The 14,797-nt window shown below is 31.2% G+C and overlaps 1 protein-coding gene across 2 annotated transcripts in view; it reads left to right on the top strand.

Annotated features, from left to right (window-relative positions):
- The window catches only part of LOC124352766 (erythroid differentiation-related factor 1), a 61,653-nt gene extending 49,263 nt beyond the window's left edge, over positions 1-12,390 (top strand). For both annotated transcript variants that reach the window (XM_046802430.1, XM_046802429.1), the window contains exons 15-22: positions 467-510; positions 3,134-3,325; positions 6,219-6,368; positions 6,494-6,651; positions 10,573-10,730; positions 11,165-11,269; positions 11,608-11,731; positions 11,842-12,390. In XM_046802430.1, coding sequence (XP_046658386.1) covers positions 467-510; positions 3,134-3,325; positions 6,219-6,368; positions 6,494-6,651; positions 10,573-10,730; positions 11,165-11,269; positions 11,608-11,731; positions 11,842-11,962 — 1,052 coding nt within the window. In that variant the 3' untranslated portion in view covers positions 11,963-12,390. The remainder of the gene's footprint in view (positions 1-466; positions 511-3,133; positions 3,326-6,218; positions 6,369-6,493; positions 6,652-10,572; positions 10,731-11,164; positions 11,270-11,607; positions 11,732-11,841) is intronic.
- Positions 12,391-14,797: the final 2,407 nt, after the last annotated feature.

The following is a 14,797-nucleotide window of genomic DNA, read 5'->3' as shown; positions in this document are numbered from 1 at the left end:
CCCAATTGTAATGACATTTAAAATAAAATGTGCAACCAAATATTTATGTCATTATTGAAATCAATATTTACGTGAGTTTGTTTCATTTATGAACACAAAAACGAAAAGTATGAGCAAACAAGTTCATACAAGGTCATGAGTGAACTTGATCATAATTTTGTGTAAATGACCAAAAGTCAATCAAAAATATTAACCGTAATGAAGAAATTAATAGAATAATAATATAATCAATAAACGGACAGTGAAATGCGCGTGGCTAGCAGATCTGCTGTACCCTGTAACACCAAGCGACGTCTACGTGGCAACGCCGCTCCCTCCTATGCCGAGCGCCAGTCCTATTTTGTAAACAATTCAACTATAGAACACTAGAAATATTATTGTTTATGTTTTCATGTTAAATAAATTGAAATGGCACTTGTATAAAATTGTTAAATATACTTTTTACAAAAATTTTCTTTTGTTTCAGAGACAGACCTAACAAAGTTAAATGAGATTGCAACAAAAACTCAAGTAAGTGTGATATAATGCTATGTACTTCTTGGAAAGTTAAACAAAAATTATTATAGTTTAGTAATGTGTCAAAGCCAAATCCCGAATCCAACAAATCATCAACATTATAAATTTAATGTAATTAAACACTAGCTGTTGCCCACGGCTTTACACACAACTTTCAAAATCTAAATCCCTAGCCTAATTATTAAAAGCTTTTATGATGTAGTATGTTGGAGGCCTATGTTATTTTTCAAATGTTAGTAAACATACATCAGATACATATTATTTCAGAGTTCATGGTTAAAATTATCAGGTTAAGGGAAATTTGTGATGGGCTTATTTCAGGTTTTGGGCATGTAGGAGATTTTATAGATCAAATGAATTATTATATTCCACATGCCACAGCTGAATTTGTCTTGTTGCTACAATTAAGAAAATATTGATATAGGTCTAGGCAACCTACTTCTGTCTAAAAGTGTGTACTTCCAGCCCTTGTAATGTACTTCTGGTCTAAGATACTTCCAGTGCTATAGTGGAGTTGTATAAGACAGTATATACACATACATAGAACTGAGAACCTAATTTGGTCAAAAAGCGCCTACTTTCAGCCTTTAAAGTTAATTTCCGGTGTAATGAGTTTACAATATTACATTTCAGTTTTCTAATCAATAAAATATATTAATATGTAGATCTCGGAAACCTACTTAGATAAAAAAGTGAAGTAGACACTTTTCTTGTAATCTACTTTCGGTCTAAGATATTTACAGTGCCGATGTTGAGTTTGCCTTGTTGTGCTTATGAAGAAAATATACATACATACATAGAACTGAGAATCCTACTAATTGAAAAAGAATTTACTTACGTCTGTATAAAGGGAAATCCTTACGAAGTTCATGCAAAACTTAAATATAATAGTTTATAATCGCCTTTGCGTTATAGAAGCCTTGTTGTGTTTTTTTGGACAGTAGTCTGGGAAAGAATAGAGAGTTGAGGCATGTTAGTTTTCATTCCTCTGTTTTTTCTTAAGTAACAGTGAAAATACCATACCACAATATTAAGGAAGCCAACCTGTTTTGAGTACCTTACTCGTTTAAATTCATTACTGGTGCAATCTTTAATAAAAGTTAAATAGTAACTTTGTGATTACTATAAGCATTACACTACTGATCAATCACTGTGTGCCTAATATTTTCAAAAATTTAAACGTAAATCAATGTTTATTTTTTGAAATTCTAAAGTGTTCCAGGAAACTTTTCCGATTTTCCTCCTAGTACAAACCTTCCTCCTTGAACTTCAATGAATATTAAATAAATAGAATTGGCTGAATAGGTCCAGCCATTCTCATGATTAGCTCTTAGCAACACATTTAGTGATTCATTTTTATTTATAAAATTTGACTTAAGAGGCGGCTGTAGCGAAAAAACCTTGAGATTTTTAGTCCATGACTTAGTAATGTTGAAATATTACACCCTTATTTGTAATCTTAATTAAAACATCTCCTATAATTCTTCTTTAAAAAATTGTTAAAGAAAAAAATGTATACACATCCAAACTCTTTTTAGTTTTTGATATAAAATTTACTAACAGTTTACCTGCAGCTTTGTACACAATGCTGTAGGCTTTATATGTGTATGAGTACTTTTGGTTCTAGTGAATTATTCCTAAGCCAATGTTAAATTTGCTTTGTTGTCACAACAAAGAAAATAGGTCAAGAAGTGCATTGTAATTTTCTCCAATCTTCGTATTTTTTTTTGCCATGTTGATTTCCCCTTGTTTCTCCGATAAAGAAAATATATATAATTATCTAAGTAGATGTTCCACTCACCGGGTCCACCTGACAAACATTAATAGAATATTCGGTTTCCCTCCGACAAAGCATCAAAGGATATTGTAAGCTGTCTAAGATCTATGCAACTCTGATATTTTTTGCAAACTGTCATCTTGGCTGCGCAAAAATATATCCCTTTTTTCATATGTTGTCTAACAATCACTTTAAAAGTCGTAAGATATAGTCAGTATTAACAATAAAAGTACTCAAAAATATCAATTTTCGTAATATACAAACTTTTCTCTACTTTATGTGATTAAAACATTGATGTATCATACCCAGAAACGTGCCCTTGTTCATAATGAAGCTGTTGAAATTCTTTGAATAGTTAAGAAAATATCGATGCACAGGCCGACACAAAAAGCGACTTTAATTTATACTATGTATTAATGCTTTGTGAATATTTTAATGATGGAGTGATATTCTTTTTCTGAATAATCAATAAAAATGTTGAAAAAACCTAAAGTGTTTAGATGCATACTAATAATGTCTTTCAAATTAAACATATCCCATGATCCTGAAATTAATAATAAGGTCTTAAAAGTATGTAAGACTTAATATTGGTCTTGTGGGGCTAAAATCAAGATAGTGCTCAGTACATTCAGCTCTTCAGACAGAGCTACTAAAAAAACTAAACAGAACTTATTTTAAACTAAATCATCAGTTATTGTAAAATGTTAAAATAAAGGAATTATAGTCTAGGTTATTGATAATTCCCTTACACTATAAATATATCGCTGATTGTAAAGCATAATAAATTGTATTCAGTTGGTACAATAAATTTGATTTTACCACAAAAGATGTAATGTGCAGTTGGATACCCTGATCACTCTGGCCCAGCATCACTTGAATCTGGGTAAAGCACAGTTTGCTGAGATGAACCAGGCCAACAATCTTGCACTGCTGTACTCCAATGCAGGCCGACTCAATCGGTTGCAGGCTCATTTTCGGATAAATCCTCTCCAACCCAGCCTTAAACCCGTGGAGCGTATGTATTATGAAAAGGTAAGTTTAATTCAGACTAAAATAGTATTTATGTTTCCTTGGTCCTAAAGTAGACTCTGAGCTAAAACAATTCTTGGAATTGGGAGTATTGGTTCTGGAAATGATGATAGTAAACATGTAAAGCTGTTAGCTCATTAAGTTACAAGAAAAATAGGCACTATTATAAGATGTAATTTTTAATATACAAATATGATAAATATTTTACCTTGTAAATACTTAATTATGACTATAAGTTCATATCTAAGGATACTTACTTGTGGAAACAATATCTGAAATGTACCTTATGTCCTGTCAAGACAAAAATCTTACAAATGAATTTTAAGTTAGACAAAATGACAATAGACACATTTCTTTATTGATTTATTCTGTTAGAATGGTAATGGTCACATATTATTACAAAAATATACTGTAAAATGTACTATCATATGTTTGTATTTTGTTATATGGGTAAAACAAACTCAAGGTGTATTTTGCAGTCTCCATTCTCCTTTATGTTTCCTTGGTCCTAAAGTAGACTCAGCTATAAAAATTCTTTGGATTGGGAGAAGTATTGGTTCTGGAAATGGTGATAGTTAACGTGTAATTAAGGAACTCTTCAAGTGAGTAAAAAGGCTGGTTTACAAGGAGGTCATGTAGTCATCTTTCCAGGACACTCCTCTTCAGTCCTCTTACAGTTTCTGGAAGAGTTTTCCATAGGTTCTGGCTGATGTAGTACGGTTTTTCTTCCAAAATGGCTGTGTAATGAGGGTAGAACATAGTTTGACGCATGGCGGGTGTTGTTTGATTGGAAGTCTTTCCCTGTTTTAAGATTCAGGCTATGAGCATTTAAAACTTCTTTAATGTATGGTATAGTGACTGTCATTGTGCCAAGGGTTTGGAAGGCATGTCTACAGCTTTCAAGGTCAGCAAAGATTATGTTAGCTTTTTTCTGCAAAAAACAAGTACCCTATTCATGTTTCCAGCATAGTATCCACCCCACACAGCAAGCTCATATGGGTTTCTACCAAAGAATAGTAGGCTGTGTTTGCTGTTTCTAAATTTTCAAACCATTTTGTGCGCCGAACAGCATATATGCCTGTGCTTAATTTTTTCAAAGGTTTTTCACAAGCTCTGTCTAGTTGAGACTCCCATCATCCAAGGAATTTAACATGGTTTTAAATTTCTACATTAGGTAATTGTGGAATTTAGTCTTTTCTTTCACTAAAATTAATCAATTGTTTTCAATGGGTTGACCGCCAAGTAGTTTTTTCTGCTGTATGTTGAGTGCTTTGCTAAGGGAGTTACAGGCGGTCATATGCACTCTTTCTGCAATGGCATCTCTAAATTAGGAGTGTTGTATCATCAGTATACATTACAGAGGTGACTTGTTGACAAATAAAACAAAGATAACTGGACCTAGGACTGATCCTCGTGGCACTCCACAGTGACTGGTTTTGGTTTTGACTGATAGGAGTTTTTAAGGCCATGTTTAGTGCTTTGTACTTCAACTACCTATCTTTGCCCTGACAGGTAACTCACAAACTAGCTGTTTGCTACACCAATCAATAATAAGAGATTTAAGTGTTTTCTGTATGAGATTGGGTCCTAGACAGTCAATTGTGTCGCTATATTCAAGGAGGAGAGCAGAGATATATTGTTCATTTTCTTTTTGGTCAATGATGGATTCAACTATACTGATGATAGCTGATGTGGTTGATTTACCATTCAAAAACCATGTTGGAAATTATTAACTGTGTCTAGCTGCTCCAGGTGGGTCACAAAACTGTTAAGTACTACTTTTTCAATTATTTTTAAAAAGGTTGAAACACGTGAAATAGAAAGATAATTTTGTATTTCAGTTGTTGATCCTTTTTATGTTTTGGATACACTTTTGATTGTTTTAATGCTGTGGGAAACTAACCAAGACTAAATCATTTGTTTATTTCTGACCAAAAGTGGTATTACTTTGTCAGCACGATGCTTTAAAATTTTTTATGATTTTTATCCATCCCACTTGACAGTTTTGATTTATAAGGGAATTGATGACAGCTCTTACTTCTCTGCCACACATCGGAGGTTAATTAAATACAATTTGACAGTTGTCTAGTATGGAATGGTCATGTTTAGTATCCTCATGATTTCCTATTGTCTTCTCATTGCTGAGTTTGTGTTGCTGCGGCAACTTGAGTAAAGAAAGCGTGGAAATGTTCTACAATTTAGTTGGATTATTTACCCACTTTGTAATTTATTACAATAAAGGTATGAGATTTAAGTTAAGTTCAAGTATATGTGCAATGGAGGTTTACATATCTTCTTTATCTTCAGAGAAAAATACCACTGTTTGGAATATAGAGATGAAAAAAAGGAATCAATACAGTCTCAAGATACATGTTTCTTGCTAACATTTACTAAAATTTAAATTAAATTTTTAAATTAGTTTAAATAAACTATTACCTGATGTAAATAAATACAATACTGTATAAAAAGAACATTGAACATTCCAGAAACAAGGGCCACAGCAAAGGATCTAAGGTTCAAATTTAGATTATGTCATTATTGAATCTCTAGCTATAAATTAGTTTATTTACTAAATGTTTTATAAGTTTATGCATAGGCACGTATCAAATTACATTTTTTAATCCTGTTGTATTGACTTTTTTTAAGGCATGTGAGTTGTGAGTTGTAAATTCATACAAATATATATTTTATCCTTCGTTCTAGATTGTGCATACTAAATGTCTTGAACAGTCAGCTAAGGTTACATGCAGAAAGTTGCTAATGCTCTTGTTTTTCAGTTTGCATTGGTTCTATATATATTAATTTGTAAGAACCATATGCCAGCACTTATAAAGTTGCCACTTGGTTTTTTTCTTGCTGTGTGGTAAAATATTGTCACTCTTTTGATATGTTGTAGGCCATACAGCAGTATCAAGACGGGCTCAAGACCCTGGGTAACCGGAAGTCTGAACCGGCAGTGTGGGATACCATCATGTTCGAACTGTCGTCCACGGTGTATACCATGGCCACCCTGTACCAGGACAATCCTCCTTCCATGGGAGAAAAGGTTAATGGAAACCTTATTTTTAAACATTTGTAATATCTCTATTTTTAAATAAAAAGGTAACTACTATTATCTATTACCTATGTAAGTTTGGAAGTTCTGCAACTGAACAATATGGATGTTTGCAGTCGCAAGAGGAAGTCGAACGAGAGTCAATAGAACTATTAACTAGGGCTTTACAAGCGCAAGATCTCGATGACCAAGACCCAGTACGCCATGATATTTACCACAATCGGGCTGCTATGCTACATTATCGTTTGGGCTCTTTCTATCAGCATATGTACAGGTAAAAGTGTGTTTAAAGATACTATCAATTTTATTTTATTAAAAATATTTTTACCTAGTTAGGGTAGTCTTTACTTACATGATGAACTCTTACTGATTGTAGTTATGCATTAGTTTAGTCATTTACCTGAAGAAGAGATCAGATTGCAGATCTCTAAACATAGTGTTACTGATTGTATTGTATCACTGAACAATAAATTTTTGGAAAAGTCCTGTTTCCTTCACAATCATTCCATCGTCAAAAACAAATAATTACCAGTCTTGAATATATTGTGCACCTTTGTAACATAATTTTGCCTCGTTGTTATGTCAATTTTTATCTGCTGGTCCCAGTAATGAGTCAAAGATGTATCTATATATTAATTTTCACTTTGCTGCAAACAATTAATACTAACATAATCTAAAAAAAAAAACAATGAAATACCTATATGATTTGTTTTGTTTGATGAACGTCTGATAACATTATTAGTGAGTTATTTACTAAACTTTAGTAGACCCAATGTTGTACAAATTGAATAAGACTTTTTTATTGCCTAGTTTAATTTAACTTAATTACTATAAAACCTGTCATATTCAGCCTAATGTAGTGATGTAGAAGGCCGGATATTGTTTAAACTGGATGAAATGTGATGAACATAAGTTATAGAAAATGTACTACTGTTGTTGTGATTTTCTTTTTGAAGGCACTACATAATTATGTAAATGTTGAATATTGCTCTGGAACTGTTTCTCGTGAAAGCTTATAAATTTTTTTACAAAAAAAAAAAAACTGAATTATATTTAAAAATTTATATTACAAATAATTAAAACTAATGCCAGGAATATTTTTTTGGTTATGTACAGCCAAATACGAACTCCCTTATCATTAAACTATAATGTGATGGAGTCTCATTTTTTTGTAAAATGAAGTTTGTATTTGCATACAAGTTATTGTGGAATTCAGGTTAAACCACATTCAGTAGTTTCTCAACATTTACTTAAATGTACAGTATGCTACAGTAAAGTGACTTAAGGATCAACTGGATACAGTGAAAACTTGTTATAATATTTTCCTGCTGATACAACCTATGCCGATGTTATAACCAGGAAATATTTATAAGCAAACTTAAGGTTTTCATTGGGATTTGTTCCCCAAATCACTGTTTGAGGCATTTTAAAGATTGTGTATTGCCTGGGAGATGGCGGAGGGGTGATCTATTGATGTTATTATATTATATTGTTATATTATTTTGTTGATGTTATTTCATTTATGAATAAATATTTTATTAACTGTTGAGTTGTTATTTTATGATTTTTTTATGAATAATAATGTTTGAAATAAGTCATGCAATTTTAACTATTTATATTAACTAACTGACCATTTTAAAGCAAAACTTATTATAATTCAACATGTACCTTAATTTTAAGATATAGTTATTGCTTTTAAAATATAGTGATACTTAAACGGGTATTAATAATATTTTTAATTGGCTTAGCATTACAAATACTGACTTTCTCAATACATAACACAGTTGCATAATTGTGAATGTTATGTTACAATAAACATCTTGATTCTGGGTTACAATTGAATCTTGAGTCCACTGAATTAAAAAAATCAGACTCGAGATTGACAAATTGTGACAATTAAGTCTCGAATCTGCTGAAATTTGCATAATCACTAATTATTATAAAGAAGTTATGTTTATTTTCCACCATCCCAGCCCGGCATCATAGCAGCAGGTGAAATCTTCCTAATGCAAAACTAGTAAACAATTAATCATTTTCAAAAATAGTTTTGAATATTACGTTGCCTGTCGGTTGTGGTGGTTGATTGATCGTGGTTAAGAGAAAACAGAGGACTCCAAGCCGAAGCAAGTCCTTTGTCGTATGGGTGTTGTTGTCATTTGGCTAGTAGCGGTAGATAGAAAAAATTGGTGGTAGTCAACCAAAGAAAAAAAAATGTATAAACAATATTGAAATTTGCATATCTATGTTTATTTAGGCATTGGAGCATGGCTATTACGGGATGATAGTTGATCAGCAGTACTCATAGTAGTGATCTTTATACATGTGTTTGACGTACCTTGTGCATGAAAAACTGTACACTGGAAAATAAATTAACAAATTATTATAGTTTTGTAAATGATATTTAGCTAACAGTTTCTACTTTTTATGTTTAAGTTTATTCTTTGCTGTGTGTCAGCTGTTCGGTGGTAAAAAATAGATGATTACTAAATTTTTATTTTCATGTAATTTGTGTAGCTATTATTATTCATATGAAAAATAGGAACCAAAAGCCTTTTTAATCATTTTATTTTATAGACACGTTTTGTTGTTAAGCCCTTCAGTGTACATTTTTATAAACTCGAAAATAATAAATAAGTAAATGTACACAAAGGGAAACTTTAAACGGATGATATAATTTATTAGTTGTAATTTTTATCAGTGTTCTCTATTTAATATTTTTATTTTTTCAGAACTTGGCTTTTTCGTGTTTTTTTTTTTAGATTGATATTAGAATATTTTGAGGATCTTTACTATAATATGCAGTTCTTCTTTTGTGTTTAATTTTTCTCCTTTTTTCAATAAATCAGTTTTTAATAAATGTTCAGCGAATACCAATTGTGTAGTTATATAAATATGTTCACAGTTTAATATATGTATGATTATATCTTATCACAAGATCGACTTTGTAATCTGATATGCTCACACGTCACTTTCAAGCAAGTTTTATCGCTAATAAATCCACTTTTTTTAATTAACAACACAATGATTTGGTACCAATAGAAAGAGGAGATTTTAATGTGTAAAAATCAATAGGTTTTGTACTCCAATCTATGTTTGAATAAACAGAGTAAATGAAAGAAAACAATGAATATAACTCTTTTTCTGAAGTATCATATATAATGCAAAATCGTGACATTTGGCTCCTTGGTTTTGAAAACTATGATATAGTACGTCACTAACACTAACACAACAAAGAGAAATTGGTTCTCTTCTATTGCACTAAACAGATTGGTTCTGTAGTGAATACGTCATTATCCATAACCTTTATTGTACACCCTGACAATTGATATTTTCATAATGGTGTGTCCACTCATCGACAAGTTACCAACCTTCGCTTACAGGTTTATTTCATTGAGCAACTGTGAAAATACCACGGTTAGCTGTTGATACACTAAATGCATTTATCTACAGCAAAGTTATCTTGGGTTACAATTTGTCAGCAATGTATTATTTGCATTTTCATTTAAATGAAAGTGAATGGAAGGGCCATTCGTTAAACCAAGCCATTAGTTATATGGTAAAAACCTTGGTACAATTAATTGTACCAACCAACACTGAAAATAATAGTTTTTATCACTTTCAGCCAACGGGATAAAGAGACTAAGCATCACCTTTATACTGTTGGCTGATACTGATTTAATTATATGGACGTGACTGATGATTATGTTTAAGTGTGTCAATTTAAAAACAATGCTATCTGGGGAATAAGTTCTCTTATTCTCTTATTAGTTGATTATCTTAAGTTTATAGTTCCCTATCTTATTTGTTGGTTTTAAAACATAGGCCTTACATTTAAATAACTCCTTACATTTGACTTAAACATCAATATAACAATCTTAAACTAAGGTTAATTCAGAAAGAAACATTACTTAAAAAGAATATTGAATATAAATTCAAATATAAATGGTGTTTGAGTAATACAATCCAATAAACCTTGTTTAATATGCTACCCTATCGACTCCCACCAAAACTACAATAGGTGATAATCAATTAATTTCTTTATTCAAGAAAATAGCTCCATCGATTTCTAGAAAAACTAGGTTGTGTACGTATACAATGCATTTTGGCTCCTGAATTATAAAAAGTGTTAGTGGTCATGTGTTACACTGTGTACCGTACTTAAAAATAAAATTCATATAATGCATTTTTCTTGCAGAACAAAACCAATGGAAGATTCCAAAAGGAAGAATGTACTTCGCCTGGTCAATTTACACTATGACAAAAGTGCCTTACTGATGGATGTTTCTCAATATCCCCTTGAGAACCTGAGACTTTGGTTGGAACGTTTTGCCTTACAGGACTTTTTTTCTGAAAGTAAGTGACAATTAAGTAGTCACACAATTCTAAAAGAGTGTTACAATTAATTAGTTGTGTAACAATGAAAACTACTATACTACACTGTGAAACATGTATGAAACGTTTTATTTGGTTCATGTATATAATAATATTTATAATAATAATTTTAGTTTTACTATACGTATGTGACTGACACAATATTTTTCTATTGTAATGAAGGAACTTTACTCAATTAACATTTGTTACTAACTGTCGTAGTAGTGGGCTACGTGGCATGAAAAGTAAAAACATTTTTGGTTTTTATCTGAAAATTAGGTTTTTATCCGTATATGTACTGTATCTTTTTTTGTTAGAACTACATATTCTATAGGTCATGCTGATTAATACTATCTATTACACTTTAAGTGTATATATGTTTTATTAAATTAAAAGTTGTATTGTTTTTATTGCAGATAGTAACACTAACAACGGAAAGGTGAAAGCTTTGCAGCTTGGCCTAGACTACTTGCTAAGTTCAAAAACAGCAGTAGAGTCAATCATCAAACGTTCTAGACAAGGTAGGTTACAAAACTGAATCATTTTATGAAAATTTGTCACAAATCGAAATAATTTAACAACATTTGTTATAAAATAAAATATCTTTGTTCAATTGTAATACACCTTATGATGAGCAAGTCAGTAGTTAAAAGTAAGAGAGAAATTAAGGTTCTACATTTTTACAATATCTGCAGCACATAGAGTTTTAATACAATGTCTAACGGATTCTGTTGACTGCTCGTAATTAATTTTAATGACCTTGTTTGTGCTGTTTTTTGTTAAGTATATAAACTGTAATATCAATATAAGATGAAAATGGTGTTTGCCACAGCATTGTAATTGTGATTGGTTATTACAGGAAATGAATCGGAGACGCAACCACAATTGCAAGAAGAGAAAGATCTTCTTGAATTACTTGAGTCAAGACTTCAATTTGTTCTCAAGTCTCTAGCAAAGCTTGCTTTGTCCAGTACAAACCCCAAGTAAGACTTCATTCTCCTTCCTCCTCTATTTTTCTTGTTTGTTTCCATTTCTTTTACTGAATTATATAAAGAGATTTAAAAAAATTAATATTTGTTGTCTGACTTTTCAGAGTGTCGAGTTTGGCAGCTACTTACAAGGAAATGTACAGTTTTACCCTGAAGAAGAAACCACAAGTATTTCTTCCAAAGCACCTTCATGCAACACTGGAGGCCATAGAGCAACTTCGGTGATGTTCCGACAGTTGTAACCACCTCTTTTATTGTAATGTAACTGGTGCTCATTGTAGACTTAACTAACATATAAGTTTTACAATTTTAATTAGTAATAGTTAATGACTAAAGTTAAGCTTAGTTTATACAATGTATATTCATGTATACATGTAATATAATTTTTACACTGTCTGATTTTATACAATCAATACTTAATTTGTAATACGCTGTGAATAATGTTAAGATTTTACACTGTTTATGTCAAGCAATATAAGAGTGTAAATCGTTCATATACAAACAGTTATAGTTTTGTTTTAATTTTACAAATGTGATGGACTGATTAGATCTCATAGTTTTACATTATTTGGTAACTTTACCATTTATTTTTACATAATTAAAAGCACTGTTTTATGTGTACCACTAATTTTTGATAAAAACATGAATTATTAGTGTTGTGTTTTTATGAAACCCCAAACAAGTAATCTGCGATGCGTTTTCTGTAAAAAAGTAAATACTGTAAAAAACCTAGTAAAACAATCTTTTCAAACCAATTATATTTGTACTTGATAAAGCATTTACCAGTTTTCACCAATGTTAAAACACTTGTACTAGTAGGTAATGAGCTTTTCAATACCTTTTTCCTGTCAGTAGTGATAGTTTAAACTCTGTATTTTTCACCTCATCATTGGATAAAAACTGTTTGTTTACTAGCTCATGCTTTATGTGTAGGAACAAGCGGTAGTTGATGAGTGATCAAATAACTTCCAATGAAACTGTCGAGTCACCATTTTGAGTATCACCAGCAGTAACGGGGCTAAACATGTCTTGGACCAACACATTTACTTTACTGAGCATTCATCTCCTTTATTTTTAATTGCACGCTGTAGTTCTTAAAGTCTTACGATATTGTGCCATGTTAATGGTATCTTCTTTTGAGAAGAAATTCATGAAATAAAACTCAGATCATCGTTGACAACAAAAGGCTGACTACTCCAAGTCTGATTGTAGACGCTGACCAAACCAGTGGTACTATGAAACAATATCAATAACAATTGAGTTTCAACCTTAATAATTATAATACAATCCAGGTTATTAGGATATCTGCCTTGTTTATAGAAGATTTTAAACTAGTCCAGTACACAGTAACAATAACTGAACATTGGGTATCTTCACTTCCCATTACACAAACGTGGGTCAGAATAAACGTGTCTGCACCTCCTAGTTAGTGTGAACTGGCAAGTTTTTAACATCATGATTGCAATTTTAGACCGACACACAAGCCTGTTTCTTATGTCAGACTTGGGTGAAGTGATGACAGGTTATCCTGAAGGCTCTAATTATAATTTGGCCTGTTAAAATAGATGTCAGAAATTACAATGTAGACTGGTTTTCTTCCAACTAATCCTTGTCTGATCTTCTTTTACTGTTGTTCCTATTGAGTTTAACCCTAGAAGTGTGGAACCAGCATATTTTATGTCGGTTGTAATTTATGTGTGTTGTGCGGAACCAGCATATTGTGTGTCGGTTCAGTTTTTCATTAAAAATAATTATTTACCTTCAAACAATCACCATGTTTTTGGTATCATTGAAATTGTGGGATTCCACTCTACAATTTTCATATAAACTTTCTTTTTCTAACTTCAATATTACGGTTGTGGTGAAATGTTTTCTGAAGAAGTCATCATTTGAGTTGAATTTCGCGGGTGGCCGGGTTAAAGAAATACGTCATTTTCAACCAATCACAGCAAGTTACGTATTGCCTGCAAACAGTGCTGCCATATGTCAATAGACGCGGAATGAAATATTCTTTCTTCCAGTGCAAACAGAAAGTCATTAGAACGAATAGTTGATTTACTATGAATATTCTAAAAAGGGACAATTCTAAAGTTGTAAACCACCATATTTTATGCAGGTTAGTATAATAACATTCACACAGTTATTTATTGTCAATAAAGAAAATTAAAAAAACAGTGTAAAGTGAAAGAAACGATCTACCGGTACAATCTTTCAGCGGTAAATTTAGTTCAGTAGGTTTCCGGCAGTGCGAAACGAAAAAGATGAATCACGGCGTCGCATCAAGACCAACCCAACCCATCCCTGCCGGCCATTGTCTTGTAACTTGCACCACAGTACATTACGCTTGTGTTTTTGACGCACAACATTTATTTTTTACTCAATTTCAAAAAATTATTGAGTGTATTTCTTTCAAACATTATGTGCTAACATAATATAACAAGTAAAAAAATTTAAAAATTGTTTTCATATTTCTTTTTACATTGCAAACCAGATTATTTTTTATGAGTAAATTCTTCAACGTGCGACTGTTAACAAAAAATGTTATAACTCAGTTCCTTTTGAAAGTATTTGAACATATCTTATATTTTATTTTAGCCAAATAAACATACTTACTAAGTGTATATTAAAACATTACATAAACATAAAGTATTATTGAAAATGTTTAGCTTGTTTCTGCATTTTGTTACAAAATACTTTTTTTGGTATGCTTATAATAAAATAACAGTTTATTTTGTTGTTGTTTACTTTTAGTGTTTTCAAATAGCATGTATAATTTACAATAGAAAACTATTTTTTATATAAATATATAGTCACATTTGGAGGTAAAAAAAATTAAAAGCCCAAACCCTTGTACATTTTTATACATTTTCGCTTTTGTAAAAAAAAGTGGCAAAATTACGATGTTTGTTTTATAGAAATTTTTAATATATTTTCTAATTTGGCATAAAATTCTCTACATTTTGTAAATTTAAAATTTTGACCTTTCTGTAATATTTCAATTCCTTACAGAGGTCCAAATTTGAAATTTTCATATAAAACTTTTTGCAATTTCTCATTATT

Source organism: Homalodisca vitripennis, chromosome 1 (assembly GCF_021130785.1).
Source record: "Homalodisca vitripennis isolate AUS2020 chromosome 1, UT_GWSS_2.1, whole genome shotgun sequence".
NCBI classification, from domain to species: Eukaryota; Metazoa; Arthropoda; class Insecta; order Hemiptera; family Cicadellidae; genus Homalodisca; species Homalodisca vitripennis.
The sequence above is the reverse complement of the archived record's forward strand: the minus strand, read 5'-3'. Positions and strand labels throughout refer to the sequence as shown.